Source organism: Passer domesticus, chromosome 2 (genome assembly GCF_036417665.1).
Source record: "Passer domesticus isolate bPasDom1 chromosome 2, bPasDom1.hap1, whole genome shotgun sequence".
Classification (NCBI taxonomy): Eukaryota; Metazoa; Chordata; class Aves; order Passeriformes; family Passeridae; genus Passer; species Passer domesticus.
Genome location: NC_087475.1, coordinates 13,822,588 through 13,838,784, shown reverse-complemented (window position 1 = coordinate 13,838,784; position 16,197 = coordinate 13,822,588). Strand labels below are relative to the sequence as shown.

The window sequence follows — 16,197 nt, the reverse complement described above, 5'->3', positions numbered from 1 at the left end:
ACACACTTTTGGGTTGGATTTTTAATTGCTGTCTTCTTACATTACAGTATTCTGATAAGGCCCTGTACACTCAGCTCTGCTTCTACCGATACATTTTTGATGTGGACTATGCGATGGATAAAGTGGTTACTGAGGAAGATAAAGGTATGTTAAATTTTTAATTAATGAACTATTGTTCAGTAGCAATTTGCATTCTAGACACTAGACCTACTGTACTCTTCCAATCTGAACTATAAGTATGTAATCTAAACCAGAAAATAGAAGAAAGTATGAATTTAAGAATCCTCTGTAAAGGGGAATGTGTTCAGTCAGAGTTCACCACTTTAAGCATAAGTTATATGCCCCTTTTCTGCTTTTGAAGCTACTGTGTTTTAGAAAATGTGCTTTTCTTGCATGTTACACACTTAGAGAAAATCTCTTTGCTTGAAGGACGTTACCTTCAGTAAATAGATTAATTAAAATATGTCCATAATTAAAATTTACATTCAACTATTAGTATTGAAGAGACACTTTTTATCAGGGATAAAAAATGAGGGCACAAGAAAAGCAGTAATGCTAATTGTCTGCAAACCTCTCTTAAATAAAATACAGATTAACCTGATCTTAGGAAGATTTTTTTGTCTTCTCCCAATTACCATAACACTTCTGAACTAACACATCTCTAAGCTGTAACGGATCAATGGGTTTTGTGCAGCTAAGTGATTTTCAAGCTGACAGAAGAACATTTCTGAGAGTGAGCTAATGCTTGGAATTCTGAAAAAAGGCATGTTTGGGTCCCACCACTGAAGCATGATGTCCACAGAGAGCACTGGGCTGTGTCCTCTGGATCTGGAGGTGCCTGTGAGGAAAAGGTGCTGCTGTTGGGACTGTGTTCTGATGGCTGCTCTGCTGTCAAAATCTTCCCCACCCCTGTCCTGCATCTGCACTTAAGTTACTGGGTGATGAAAAGAGATTAAATAAAACTCAGTCTTTCTAAATGTTATTTTGATAAGCCACATATGGAAATGAAAATAGTGTGACCTCTTAGCTAAAAACTGCTCAAATAAGCAAACAGGCTGATTTGGCTTCTTGTACTTATATTTCTTCTTGCAGAGGTTCTCGTTTCCTTTCGTAATCATTCTAAGTCAGTGAACTCACTCTGATGCTTGCATTTCACAGTGGCTTTGTACATCCAAGGAGGTCACAGTGTGTAGCCATGTCAGTCTAATACATCTCTGGAGATGCACTGAAGGAATGTTGTGGAGTGGATGCTGCTGGTGGCTGAAACCAAATTGTGTAGATCTCTCACCCAGTATAAGGGCATAAGAGTAGAAATCATCGGTAGAGATCACTTCATGCATGATCACATCCAATCCCCTTCTACAGCATGCCACTGCATTTTTCAGGACTGCAAGTTTCTGGAACTTCATTTGGAAATCTATGAGTGGTGGTTCTCCTTTTGCTGCAGTTCCAAAGTGTGTTTCAGCCTGTTGACCTGTGATGACTAAAAATTCACTATAATTTTCATGTTCTAACTTGTTTGTGGCTATTTTATGGCCATTCACTAAATGTTTGTTTTACTTCCCTGATGTTCTCTGCTGTGCTTTTGGAAACAGGGATGACATCTCTGTTTTGTTTTGAAACTAAGGCAGAGACACTCTTAGCTTTCTTCAAGAAGAATTGGTCTCTGTTGTGTGATTCTTCCTCTTAGCACCTTTCTCTGCAATCTTTTCTAGGTTGAATTAATCTTTGGAGTATGAAAATCTAGACATTATGTGGTATTTCAGATATTATCTCTCCAGTGTCTTGTACACTGGGTCTGTATATTTGCTGAAATTACATCTTCTGGTGCTTTCTTGAGCCACCCACATCCTGTTCACTACTGTTCATATCATCAGCTTGTACTGAAGTAATGATAGAAATCCTGAGGTTTAAGAGGGTTTCTTTTCCTCCTGTCATTTCAGAATCATGGGTTTATTCATATCTCAGGCTCATGCCACTTGTTTTACTTAATTTTCCTGGTTTCATTAATTTTTCACTGCTTAATCTCATTTGTAATATTAGACTTCAAGGTTAATAAATTCTCTATGAAAATAGTATGGTGGCTTCTGAATCCACGTAATTTACCACCTTCTGCTTTAATGGGAAAATGTTTCTTGGACCCCTGACTGCTAAGTTCAATAAAATTAGTTTTCAGAGTAATTCTTAAGGAATTGTAAGAATTCTAGTAGGACTTTTTGCTCTTGGACAGTTAACCTTTCAGCATGGTGTATTTTTCTCTTTTTTGTAGCTGTTTGAAAATTATTCTATTATCTTCTTCAGCGAGCCAGTGATTTCAGTCTTGGTGTTGCAGCAGGAGTCAAGGCCAGATAAATTAAATCTCTTAATTTTCCTTTGACAATTGGTTCTCTTCAAAGCAATTGGCTGTGTGGGTGTGGTAAACCTATGTATAATTCTGTCCCATTTTTCAGATCTCTTTTGGGAGGAAGATGACTTTCTACAGTATATGCAGAATTTGATATTAATTATCCATGGCTATTTGTGCCAACTTTTTATTTTATAGATACCAGTGTCCTCTGTTTCCTTGTAACATATTATATAATGTGATTCACTTTATGCAGGATTAAATAATTTTAATGTACAATTTTTGTTGTATGTCTGAAATGGAAATCTAGTGAACTCCCCTTTAGAACATGAAGCTAGTGTTTATTTTCTCTCGTAACAAAAAAGATTTTGTTTCCATGCCATCATTCACAAGTCAGTTTTCCTTGATCTGTGATCGGTTCCTTAATCAAAAACGGTGGCAAAATTTTAGTGTAGGTTTCGTATGTCTCTGGTATTTTCAATCTCTTTTTATGTGACTAAACCACTGCTTGGCTGTTATTTTGATTTTAGTTTGGGGAGACTTTTTGCTTTGTTTAGGGTCATTGTTTTTTGAAGCCCAAATTGCATGGATTTTGTTGATTCTACCTCTTATTGTGATTTTCCTGAAAACGCCAGTTTTTCTTTTTTGTAGATTCTGTTTATTTCTATTAGCAGCTTTAGTTGTTATTTATCTTGGAATGTTCTTCTATAGAAAGAAAAAAATTTTGATGGCTAGAGATTGAAGATATAAATCTGTTTTCAGCTGTAGTTTGAAGGAATTAACGTCTTACCTCATTCAGAACCTTGAGATTTCACTACTTGTTCACTTGCATTTTCTGTTCTTGCCTCTTCAAAATACAGAATCTTGATTGCAGAGCAGGTTTTGTTTGTTCGGCTATTTATACTGAAGACCTGTACTATTTGTTGAAATGAAATCTAAAATAATAATTGTGAAATCAGTAGGAGTTCAGAAAGATATCCAAGCTGCTTCCTTTCCCTGCTAGAGGATCAATACAGCCTACTTTTTACAGATGGGCTACATTTAAAAATCCTCTGGCAATGCAGGTTCTACAACTTGGCAAGCTGTACACACAGTTTCTTGTGGTGTTTGGTGTTTTCACTGTACTTACTGTAGAGAGCTGGTCTTGGTATCTGAGGTGAATTTTGCTTTCTGAAGCTTATTCTGTGCACGATGGGTGATACACTGTTCTTTTAGGGAGTTTTACGTATTTAAAGCATGCAGTGCTGTATTCTAAGTCTCTTCCAACTACTAACTTGTTTTGTGGAGGAACAGCAGGAGAGCTTTCCACTTCTCTCTGTGTTTGGTTGTTGGTTTTTTTGTTTGTTTGGCTGGGTTTTGTTTGGTTTATTTTTTGTGTGTTTTTTTTTTTTCCTAGACCTCCAGTAGGTCAGGCCTACCACAGAGGAATACAGCAAAAGGATTGATTAATAAGTTTTGCAGACTCTACTTCTGCTTATCTATACCAGTGTGGTGATTACAACATTGTTGACTCATGTTTTATTTGGGATCTACTGTAATCATTAGATAGTTATTGTTTCTTCTTTTTCCTGTAAGAATCAAGAATAAACTGACTGGTCTATGTGATGTGTTCTTGTTTCAGTGACTGGTGAAGTTAGCTGTCAATTATACCACTTAGGAATATTTGGATGATACAGTTATGGGTCTTTTGTCCTATTATTAATACTGTTCAATTACAATTACAATACAATTTCATAGGTTAACATTGTGATACAGTGCAAGGTTCTTAGTTGTCTAAGAACTAAAAAAATGAAATCCTGAAAATTCTGGGCTGTCTTTCTAAATTAGGAACTGTTGCACAGTTAGTATTAGGTTAAAAACCTGTTTAATTTTTCACATTGCTATGCCCAAACCCCTAATTTAAGATATCAGTAATCCTAGAAGGACTGTTTGTTCTCAGTTATTTTTTTAATCTGAAAAGGGATAAAATGCTCTATTGTGAGTAGCAACATACTCAGCATGTTTTCAGCCCTTTCTGACAGATTTTGAAACTGGGCTGTGGGTTTAATCAGACATTGCTACTTAGGTGAGCAAGCAGAGCTGTGAAAAGCAGCAGGAGTTGCAAAGTAGTAGCATCCTCTCTTCATATAGATGAAAAAGGATAGACCAACTATCAGTGATTTTGAACACTTGAGGCTCAAATGCAGGAGTATGCTCACTCTGTGTGCCTTAACTTCAGAATGGAAACCAATGCATTCTTATGGCTATGTCATCAGGAGATCAAAATAGAGTGTAGTAATCTTTATCTCATTATTCCATTCTGACATTGGTATTGTTAAATATTCAAAGATATTACTGTTTTCATTTTGCTTCTACTGTAGTAAAATGAAAACCTCTGAAAGTGAAAAGAAATGGAGCCCCCTAAAGTCACTACAACTACTGTGCCTTGCACAGATGTCTCCAGTTCAGTTTCCCCTGGCATCATCTGACATCAAATAGAAGATAAGGATGCTGCAATCTACTTATTCACAATGCATTAGTATCACTGAGGCTGTTTGTGATGCTGTGATCTTTGTGGAAAAATAGGATCTTGGTCATAGGATTTTTGTCTGTTCTGTGCTGTAGAAAGGGGCTGGAAGGTACTGCCCTTTGGCTGTCCCATTTCTTCGAGAGGGAGGGTCACAAATGTCGTTTGCAAGACATTTAAGTGCAAAGCTACTGTGGTGGATTCTTTCCCAGAATATATTTAACAACCCATGGAAGTTTGATTCTGAAAAGTCTCAGCATATCCTCTTAATGGATAAGCAGAAGAAAATGAGGATGGGAGGAAGATAACTTGGGGAAAAGCAGTTAAATATTCCTGTGTAGTAGGGAGACCTACATCTTTGAAGTATATGCCACTTTGTGGAAATAGAATGTAATTGTTTTGATCATATACTTACAGGCTGTGGTTTTGTAAAACCAAATGCATATTCAAGGGATGCTTTCATGCTTTTATTACAGCTTCTTGTGTGCACCTCACTCCACCCTTCCATGCAAACATCAAAAATCCCTAGTTTACTTTATGGATGAATAAACTGAAAAATTGTTGGGAAAAAAGAAACTTATGGGCTGTTAGACCTAGATGTAAAAAAATAAAAATCAGCTCTGAATATCTGTGTGAATCCTGTCAGTTCAGTGGTGAGTGTTTTTCCTCAGTGTGTTCATAACTTGGTGTGTCAAGTAGCAGACCAAAGTGATTTTTTTTAATGGAAGACATTTTGTAGATCAGAACAATTTGCCACATTTTTATCAATGTACAGACAGAAGACTACAGCAAAGTACTTGTTGCAATAGTTAGGAACGGGGATACATGTGCATTGATAAGGAGATACCCTATCAATTACCTAGGTGTATCTGTGTGTGTGCATTTATTTGTAAGATGGCAGCAACTGAAATCTGGCCTGTGTCTTTTCAGAAGGAGCAGTTCAATAAACAAAACATTTCTGATGGCATCACACCTCCAGACACCATCACTAAGACTTCAGTTCACTGTAGTGATCTCCACATCCAAGCAAATAAAAGCTCCTCTGCACATTTGCTGTCAAGTACTTTGTCTTCCAATCATGTTGTTTTGAAGAGACTGTAAAATAATAATTTTCAAGAATTTAATCTGAGTCTTTCTTGAAAAGCACTTGCTCATTTTTCCTTAATGTGTTGTTTTGAAGAGAAAGACTTGTGAATTTTTTTTCTTTTAAATTTGAGTCACTATTTCTTGAGTGTTTTTAAATCTAACTTTTTTGGAAAGCAAAACCTACTGAAAATTATTTGCAATAGGGTTTTTGAGCCTTTTGATGTAATATATGGGCAGTTAGATTATCTTTAAATTTTATGTTATCCTCCCCTAATGATCGTGCCTTTTTTATAGGCATTAGACATATTTAAGGTCTTAAGTGTAATGTTTTCTCCTTTCTGTTTCTGTTGTCTTTTTGTTAAACCTACAAAATCTAAATAAAACCCATTAACACTGTACATTTCTATAACCCTTTCTCTGAGCATAAAGTATAATGGGTTGGTACATCTTTCTTGGCATTGTTTTCTCTACTTGTGAAGGAAATAAATAGAAGTAATGAGTTAAAACACTTATGATATGTGTATGATCTGGAAAATCTGTGGCATGAGAGGAGTGCATTTACTGTGGCTCAAATAACAAAAAAAAAAGAGTTTTGATTAATGAAGTGTTTTTTCCCTTGCACATTGTATTAATGTTGCAGATGGGATGAAGTAGTGGCTTAGCTAATTTCTGACTCCCCATAAATTGGAATGGTTATTTGACCATGGGGGTTTTTGTATGTGGAAAAAAGTGAACAGAAATATCTTCTCGTTTGCACTTCAGGATTTTTTCCCTGCTGAAGATGAATAGGTGCAGGTCAGCTTGTCACCTCTTACCAGGCAATGGTGTCATCTCTCTGGTGTCATCTGCCTCTTCTATCACTTCTCTTGTGAGTTTCTTGAAACAGAAAATATTTCTAAAACAGTTTTTTCTTCACTGTTTCTTTTCTGTCTGAAACACTGACATTTTTATTATAGAGACATTTGTCTTTCTGGTTTCATCTGCTTAGTAAAGTTTGGGGCTTGTTTTGTTTTTTGGTTTTTTTTGATGGGAGTCAGTTCTGCTGTTGTTCGCTGCAAGTCAGAAATTATGGTGTTTTAGTGGCTTCAGCTTCTTACAGCAGTTTGCTTTTTTCTGTAGAGAAAAGTGCAAGACAAGCATGTTTTTCCTTTCAGAAGGAAAAAGTTTTATGGATCTGATGGTGCTAAAAAAAAGTTACAAATTCCTGTGTTTTAGATACCAGAATTCTGACATCAGTGCTACTTCTAAAAAAATTATTTTAGTAGAAATTGGAAATATAAATGTAAACAATTTAACTCTGTAAAGTGCATTCAGTATGTCTGCCTAGACATCAGAAAGATAATGTAAAGCTAAGGCTTAAAGAGATTTTTAAAAAGATACAATTATCTGTATGATTTTTAAGTCTCATAAGAAATGTATTTTAGAACTTGCCAGTGATGGCTTATAATCACTTTGATATTTTGAGGAAAATGGTAGCTTTAAACAGATGATACAGAATTTATTTTTAAAAATGTATTGTGCTTATACAGTTGATGGCTTTTATTTCCATAATGTTTTTTACTACATAATTATACATCTTAATTACGTAATTACCGTCATAATTATTATGTAATTACATGTAGTTCCACTAATTACAAAATCAGGAAGTGTAATTATCTACTAAAAACTTTCTGAAATCTTATTTGTTCAGTAGAGATTATTTAAAAGACCAGTGACCTACTGAAGATGGTGTGCAGTGTTGTACTTCACACCAGCACTCTCTTTTCCCCTTCCACTCGGGCACTACAGTTGGGCAGGGTTGTGGAAGGGCTTCCATGTCTTTAATTATGACTTGCCTTGATATGAGGTTGGGGAACTCAACTGTGCTGCCTGCAAATTTAGAGCTTCTTAATTTTTGCTGTTGATACCTCCTGTCTTTAAGTGTAAAGACTCTGTAGCTGAACACCCAGGAGGTCGCATGGTTTGAGTGAACACCTCTGGGACATTGTTTGTATTCTGGTCAAGGGTGCCTGGTTCAGGTGTTGGGGGTCAGGTGTAAAGATACTTGAGAAAGTTTGTTTATGGCCATGTATATGTGGAGTGAAAGCTTGACTCCACAAAACATAAAGGGAATGCAGTTGATTTCTCATGTCCAAAGATTTCTTTTATTGCATAGAACTGGTTTTGAAAGAATTGTTTTTCTGTATTGATACACACGTCTATATGTTGTTTTATTACTTACTATTGCATGTTCTTGATTATAAATTTGTCTAATTGTGCAGTTTGAAACCAAAAATAGTTTACTGCATGTTATAGAAGACTAAAATTAATATCCAGGACAATCAATGGTTCTTTTATCTTTGGTGTTGTCTTAAAAGAAGATAGTTACTATATTTTCTGTATGTTAAATAGATCATGTGCTACCTTTAGTAGTTTGAATGAAAAGAGCACTGTAAAGTGTTAGATTTGGTGGTCTGGTTTTGTTCTGTAACACTGTGATGTATCAAAATGGCATCAGAGATAAAAAGCTTTTTCTTACATGCATTATGACAGCAAGCATTCATTTATTATGTCACAGTATTAAAATCACCAAGAAGAAGTACACTTTCAGTAACAGAAAGCAGAATTAATATGAAAGGGATAATTTTAAAAAAGTGAACACTAGTTGTGATACTAATAAAAAGGAAGAAAATTGTAAGCTATGTCAGAAGGGGAGTGGTGAAAAAGAAACATGAAGAAAGAGGGGCACTGAAATACTGAAATTTCTTTGGAACACCTCAAGACTTAATACTGTGTTGCACATATATCAGAGTGTAATTTTTCTGTGCTTGTTACATAAGGCAGCTGTTTTATTAAATACTTGCCAAAAGCTGTTCTCTAGCTCCCAAACCTGGTCTGGGTTTGCAGTTGATGTGAGTATGTCATCTTCCTGATGTTAAATGTAGTTACCTCAACTCACATCTCCTAAGTACATGAGTCCTAAAGAGAAATTGTCTCCAAACCCGTGTAAATTATATGGACCCTTAAAAGAAACATGTGGAGTCATTATTTGTGAAAACAGGAGCCTTATTTAATCTCTAAGATTTAAATTATTGCTGCAAATAAAATTATGTTAATTATTATACTCACTGAAGTATAATAACTGCATGGGAGACATTTCTTTTGAAATATCTTTCTGTATCCTGAGCAAACAAAGGATTTCTATCAAATGCATTATGAAAATATAGTTATGCTCTCTTCTCTAAGAAATGGATGGAGATAATCTCTTCTTTTTATTAGGGACTAGTAAGCCATGTAGAGAACATAATGGAAAATTTTTGTTTTATTCCATAGGGGACACAAAAATGGTGCATGATATATGTATAAAAATGCAGCACAAGACAAATAAGTGTCTAAATGCAGCTTAAATTTGGTTTATCTAAATAAAAAAATACTGCCTTCCATAAAGGAGTATTACATTTTTGCCATCTCTACATCAGAAAATTGTGGTGGTGACAACCAATCCCGATTGCTGTATTTCTGGAGGAGCAGGGGCAATTGAGCACTTGAAGCCATGGGTGTAGATGCCTTGAAAATGAGGAATGCACAAGACAGTGTTTGGAGTACATATTCCAGAAAATAAATACCTCTCTGTTTCATGGGTAGAGCCTCCACGTGCAGTTTTCAAATCAGTCTCTAAGCAAAGCTACGCTCGTTCTGTGACTTTTGTAGTTATTTTGACATTGATCTCATTCTAACAGTCCATCTACCAAATTTCATATTTCAATCTCATGTGTTTGTCTTCTGAGAACAGATTAGTCATCTGTGACAGGCCAAAATGTGGTTCAGCCTTTAAAAAAAGCTACAGAAGGATGTACTTCTGTCCTGGCTTGTCCTTCTTCTGGGAGGGGACAGAGATGGGTACAAGGGGAAGCTGGTCAGGTCAGTGAGCTCTTTGTTTTTATCTGGAAGTAGCTTGGGAAGAAGTTGATTTGATCCTGCAAGGACTACAACTGTTAAATGCATATAAAAATGTTTTCCCATCTTATATTATTTAACTCAGAATATAATAATGCAATTGTTTTGACATGAAAATGTTACGTACTGTAGTATTTCCATTTATCTTTAAATAGACATTTTTCACTTTGTGAGAGATGCATGCAGTAAGACAAAACAAAAAATTAATAAAAAGAAGTGAGTGACAGCCTAAGCTAGTTTATTTATATTATAAAAACAAATAATACTTTACATTAATAGAATTTTGCAGACTTGTAATTAAAATATTTAGCTAGTTATGGTATTGCTTTTATTTCTAATGTGACAATATATGTTCCATAAACTAACAGTAGCACATTCGTCAGATTAATATTTTAATTTGAGATTCTATTACCTAGCCATGGCAGAGGGCAAAAAGCATTAAAAGGACTTTTTTTTTTTTTAATAGAGCTGAGCCTGTAGTTTAAAATGTACTTAATAAAAAATAGTGATGAGTGAGCAAAACCAATACAGTTAACATACTTAGAGCATTAACTGCCATGTTTTTGAGAGTAATGGTAAACTATAGTAACCAGGAACTTGATGTGAAATATTTCATACTTTAAATTCTGTATTATACAAGAATTAATGGGTTTGAAATGGGTTATTGTGAATGCAATGGTATAACTTGAGACTAATTCAGTTATTTTGAGTATTACTTCATTTAAGAGATCTGAAGTGTAGCTTTTTGTTTGGAAAGAACTGCCATATGTTTTTTGAGCACTCTTGGGGATAGTGGCTCCACTACATCCTTGGGCATCCCATTCCAGTGTTTAACCACTCTTTCAGTGAAGAAATTTTTCCTGACATTCAATCTGAACCTCCCCTGATGCAACTTGAGGACATTTCCCCTTGCCCTGTCACTGCTTACCTGGGAGAAGAGGGAACCCTCACCTGGCTGCCTCTGTAGAGAAGAATGAAGTCTCTGAGCCTCCTTTTCTCCAGGCTTAACACCCCCAGCTCCCTCAGCTGCTCCTGGTCAAGAGTCATGCACCAGATCCTGCTTCTTTGTTCCCCTTCTAGGGGAACAGTCATGACACAGTCTAACCAAAAAGAGAAAGAAACAGAGGTTCTAATTTGAAGCTTTAGTTTCTGAAAGTTTGGATGCAAGTTTAAAACCACTATTTCTGTCCTTTCCATATCTGTTCTCCAAAGATTTATCAGCTGTTTCCCAGTTTAAGCCCAAGTTCAGGTACCACAATGATGGAAGCAGCCATAAAGGTGACCTGGACACAAATGAAAAATCTTTTTCAGTTTTTCTGAAAAAACAGGAACTCTGATCAAATTCAGAAATTACACTGAAGTGTCCATGCGTTTTGGAACTTTTGAATACAATCTGAAGACTTTGCTTCCTTTTGGTTTTATTGTTTTATTTTTGTTGTTCTGACAAATTTTGAACAAGAAAAGTATTCAGTCAGGAGCTCCTATTTAGACAAAACATGCATTTTATTTCAGTATTTAGTCTGTTAACATAAAAGCATATAAGTATTTTCTACTGAATACCAAAACGTGTAATTTTTGTTCTCTTAAGGCATTTAACACTAATGATTTTTGATACATACATGTGTTCTCTGTCCTGCAAGTGACTCCTAATGCTGCACTGACCCATAGGAGCAACAAATATGCTTTTTTTCAATCTGAGCCTCCAGGACCCACTTTTGCCTGTGGTGTCTGGGTTTTGGGGCAGCTCTGATGTGTCTGGCTGCTGCTCTCTCTCCCTGCTTCTCCATTTCCAGGCATCTCTTCTGCCCTGGCAAAACCCACTCTCCACTTGTGTAGGTTCTGGGTTTGCTCAGCTCTTCCAGCATAGAATCACAGAATGGTTTGGGGTGGGAGAGGCCTTGAAGATCACCCAGCCCCAGCCCCACTGCCGTGGGCAGGGAACCTTCCACTAGACCAGGCTGGCCTTTAACACTTCCAGGGATGGGTCATCCACATCTTCTCTGGGCAACCTGTGCCAGTGTCTCACCAACCTCACAGTAAAGAATTTCTTCCTGATATCTAATCTAAACCTGCTCTCTGAGTTTGAACCTATTTCCCCTTGTCCTGTCACTACATGCTCTGGTAAATAGTCTCTCTTCATCTTTCCTGTAACTTCCCTTCAGTGCATTCTGGTTTTCCTTCTTCCAGTTCTATTAATGTCTTTTTAGAGAGGAAATGAGAGGTCATTTTGATAGATTCTTGAGAAGTGATAGGCATGCTGGGTTTTCAGGAGCCCTCATCTTCACACTTTTTTTACTTAAGTAAAGACTGTTCAGAGGTCCTTTGGAAATAGCTTTCAGTTTCCTGCTACCATCAGCATCCAGACACCTGCTGCATGTTTTAGACCCCTGTCCTTCCAGGCACTGATGTGCTGGTGCTTTACTGTCAGGAAAGCCCTTGGCTGCTCTTGGGTTGGCATCCTTTACCCAAAAACAGATGTGAAAGGAAGGTGACAGTACACTCAGCCTTTGCAGAAGTTTCATGAGGATGAAAGAAGGGTTAGGTACACCCACAGATTACCACAGTTATAGGTAATCCTTATCCCTAACACTCCGTGTAAAGCCTTACTTTACACATTCATATGTCAGGATGCCTTGCAGTTATTTGTCTGTGTCCCTCTACCTTGACTGTAGAAATAATATTGGTGGTTCAGCATTATGCTTCAAAAATTATGTTTCACTTTGAGGGGATTTCAGTTGTTGATGATTTTTTGTAGCATAGTGATTATAAAGTAAACTTTCATGGGGAAGCAAAGGGCTGTATGTTTTTCATCTGGTCTTTGATTCTTAAGAGACCGGTAAAGAACTTCCAGTTGTCCCATCCAAATCCATGGCACTGTGTTGGTACTGTAATTTAGAGGCCAACAAAATATTAATACTAAGGTGACATTTTATTAGGCTACCACAGGGATTCATGTGGAATTTTTAGGTAAAGTGGTGGTATTTTGTAAAGGAAATGAGAAATGCTTGTTTTGAACTACAGGAGGAAAGAGCATTAGTGCAAAATGAGAAAAAGACATCGAGGAACAGAACAGATGTGTGAAGTGAATTTGACAAAGAACAATCCCAAAATTCTCAGTGTGGCAAATGTGGGTGAGAGCTATGAGGAACAGAAATGTTGAAGGATTTTAAAGAGACAACAGTAAATGAAACTAATTTGCAGTACAGCTAGACAGTCAAATAGGTCATTGTAAAATGTAGCCTTTATTTTTATGGGTTGTTTGAATCCAGTGTGGTTAAAATTAGGTCCTGCGTTTCCAGTAGGAGCTCCCTTAACTGGATTTCATTACACTTGTTATCCTGTGAGAAATTTTCTCAATTAGGAAATTGTTAAATAAGATTTCTGAGTATGTATTACTGAAAACTGTTGCACAGTCATGGGCACAGCCTTAAACTGGCATTAGTCATCTCTAAAAGAATTCAAGACTTGGGTTGGCTTGAAAATATAATTTTCTATCATCTTGTTCTGGATGTGTACAGTGAGGACTTTGGAAAAGTATGTCAAAGAAGGGGTTTTTATTGTCCTCTGAACATAAAATATGATTTGGGAGGAAATCTCTCTTTGCAGAAATCAGCACTTTTACAGATGGAGTACATCCTTCTTGGGAAGTTTTTTCCACAATTGCAAGCTGATGTTTTTGAATGTCTGGAGTAGGCCAGTATTTCTGTTGAATAGCACATTTTTGAAGGCCATTATTATGATAAACCATGTTCTTAGCATAATTCAAGTTGGTATATATACTTTGATTTTAAAAATTGAGTTCTTTTCAAACTGGGAGCTACAAACAGCACTCAAGAAAAAAAGTACTGTTGAACTTACACATAAATTTTTGCATTTAATATTTTCCAGCAACATGGGTACTTTGTGTCCTCATTCCTAGCCAAGAGAGGCTCAAGGAATGCCTGAAGATCATTCCAATTAAAAAGCAAAGCTCTATAGAGCAATATATCCCAATTATAAAGATAATATAAATTACCCCAGTGACATGCCTTTTATGTCGTAAGAAGCCACCCTTATCTTTCAGCTAATAGACATTGCCTTTAATAAAAGATTCTGGACCCAGGACTCCAGGTGTTTCTCTCCAGGGCTGAGCAAAGGAGAAGGGTCACCTCTCTGCACCTGCTGGTGATGCTGATGCAGCCCTGGGTGCTCTTGCCTTCCTCCTGCAAGTGCCTGTTGCTGGTTTGTGTTCAGCTTACTTTGTACACCCAAACTACCTACATAACAAGGTAAGGTACTCCTTACCTTGTTATGTAGGTAGTTGAGTCTGTAGTTTCTGTGTGAGATGGGGCTTTGCTGTTCTCTTTTTGTCTCAGTAAAGCAAAGCAGTCATTCCACACCACATATCACCAGTGGGGAATATTCTCTGCAGAGGAGTGCACTTCATCACCACTGGCCTTGAGGTCTCAAAGTTCAAACATTTGTATGTGACTTTATCAGGCTGTGGTCCTTTATATTTTGGGGAGAATTTGGCAGTTCTAGGACATGGCTCAGCTGATCTCATCTGTACTAGGCCAGTGGATCACACATGAGAAATGCCTCCTTGTTTTGCTGGTTATAAAGGAGGTCCAGGGTGGTGGCTACTTCAGATCTTCACAGCAGTATTACTGGAAAAATTGTACCAAAGGCATATTACCATGTTAGATGCCAAATGTGAAAAATTGATGTGTACAGCACTCCAGTCACCTCAAGGTTTTTCACCAAAGATTAAAAAAGTAACATGAAAGTAGTTTTCTTTATCCTTCTCCAGCTAACAACCTCTGCTGGCTAAAGCAAAGTGAGAAAAGTGTGTTCTGAAATAAACCATTTCTACATCCCTGAATAACCTATTTTTGGATTGTACACAGCTAATTGTATTGACTCTGGGGAAGGCATATCATCATGAGGAGGCAAACCTCTGTAACTTCCATCACTCTTGTAGAAAAGCCTATCTTGAGGTCTGCAAACCAGCAGGTTAAAAATCACTTTTAGAATGGAGTTCTGGCTTCTGTCACAGGAGCAGGCTGTTGTTTTGGGGTTATTTATAGAGAGGCAGAGGTTGTAGTTCTACACTGGTACTATTTTTGAAGGGACAAATCTAGAGACAAAACTTCTTGTATTGGGTCATTTGAAAATTAATTTGCAGTCTTCAAGGTGAACAGTTGTTATCTATTAATAGCTATTTTTTACCCACAGAAGATTCTAGCAGTTAAAAGCCAACTCCATCAATCTCTGCTTTTTCATATTCAGTAAATACAGGGATTTTGATAACTCCAGACGAAGTTATCATGGGGAGGAGTTTAATATTCTACAGATCATAGCACATAATCTTTCTTCCTTCTGCTTGAATGTCAAGCATGAAAAAGGAAAATATACATTTACAAAGTTGACTTTAGAAGGGCCTTTAAAATATATTTTCTTATGGCAGAGCAGCCTCAGATAATCCATTATTTTACTTGTAGACCCTCTTTAGGGAGGGCAGAAGACAAAAGGCACTCTCAGATTTGTAAGTGTATCAAGTTAGTACACTGAGATCAAAGGCTATCTCTTGCCTGAGGGACTCTGCACATTCTCTTCCAGATCAGCTGCAACATCAGGGACAGAAAAATCTACAAAGCATTTTGTTTGCTCTGTGTTCAGTCTCCTGTCATCTGCTAATGCAGTCTTTGTCAGAAAGTACTTAATGTTGTGGTACCCAAGTAACCTGCTTCCTTGTTTCACGTCCATTGTTCTGCTGAATGCGTATCTCCTGTGTTCCCTGTTCAGCATTGCTGACTTCACAAAAAGGAGATGATCAGCAGACATCCTTCCCTAGGTGGGGGGGATTGGGGATAGGAAGAAAACAAAGTTATTGGCATCCTGGCAGTGGAGCTGGTTGCATCAGTGGGACAGAGGATATTGTGCCCTTGATGTATTAATGGCAGCTGAGCCTGTGATCTCAGTTTCAGAATGGCTCATCTCATGTGCTCCTGAAGGGCAGAATATAGGATACAGACTCTAGTGGATCATGTGAGTGGGGGTCTTTGAAAAGAAAGAATTTTGAGCACTGTGTCAGAATAGCTGCAGGTATGTATTTTATCCACTTTAGTGTCTTGTGAGGAATTCGGAGGATTTGGGATGAGGCACAGGGAGAAACAGGTAAAATAGTTTTAAAAAATTAAAATGTTTGGTGTTCATTTTCTTTTTACATTGGCCAGTGTGTAAGAGAGTAATGCATTTCTTGAAGTTACTGTACACTAGGTTAGAAGAGGGGTGATGTTCCCAAGTGCTAAACTATGGTGATTCTTCATTTTCTCCACTGCTTTTT

The 16,197-nt window shown here is 37.0% G+C and overlaps 1 protein-coding gene across 1 annotated transcript in view; it reads left to right on the top strand.

Annotated features, from left to right (window-relative positions):
* The window catches only part of POLA1 (DNA polymerase alpha 1, catalytic subunit), a 183,477-nt gene that overhangs the window by 143,074 nt on the left and 24,206 nt on the right, over positions 1-16,197 (top strand). The window contains 1 exon segment of the mRNA XM_064407423.1: positions 48-144. Within this exon segment, the coding sequence (XP_064263493.1) occupies positions 48-144 (97 nt within the window).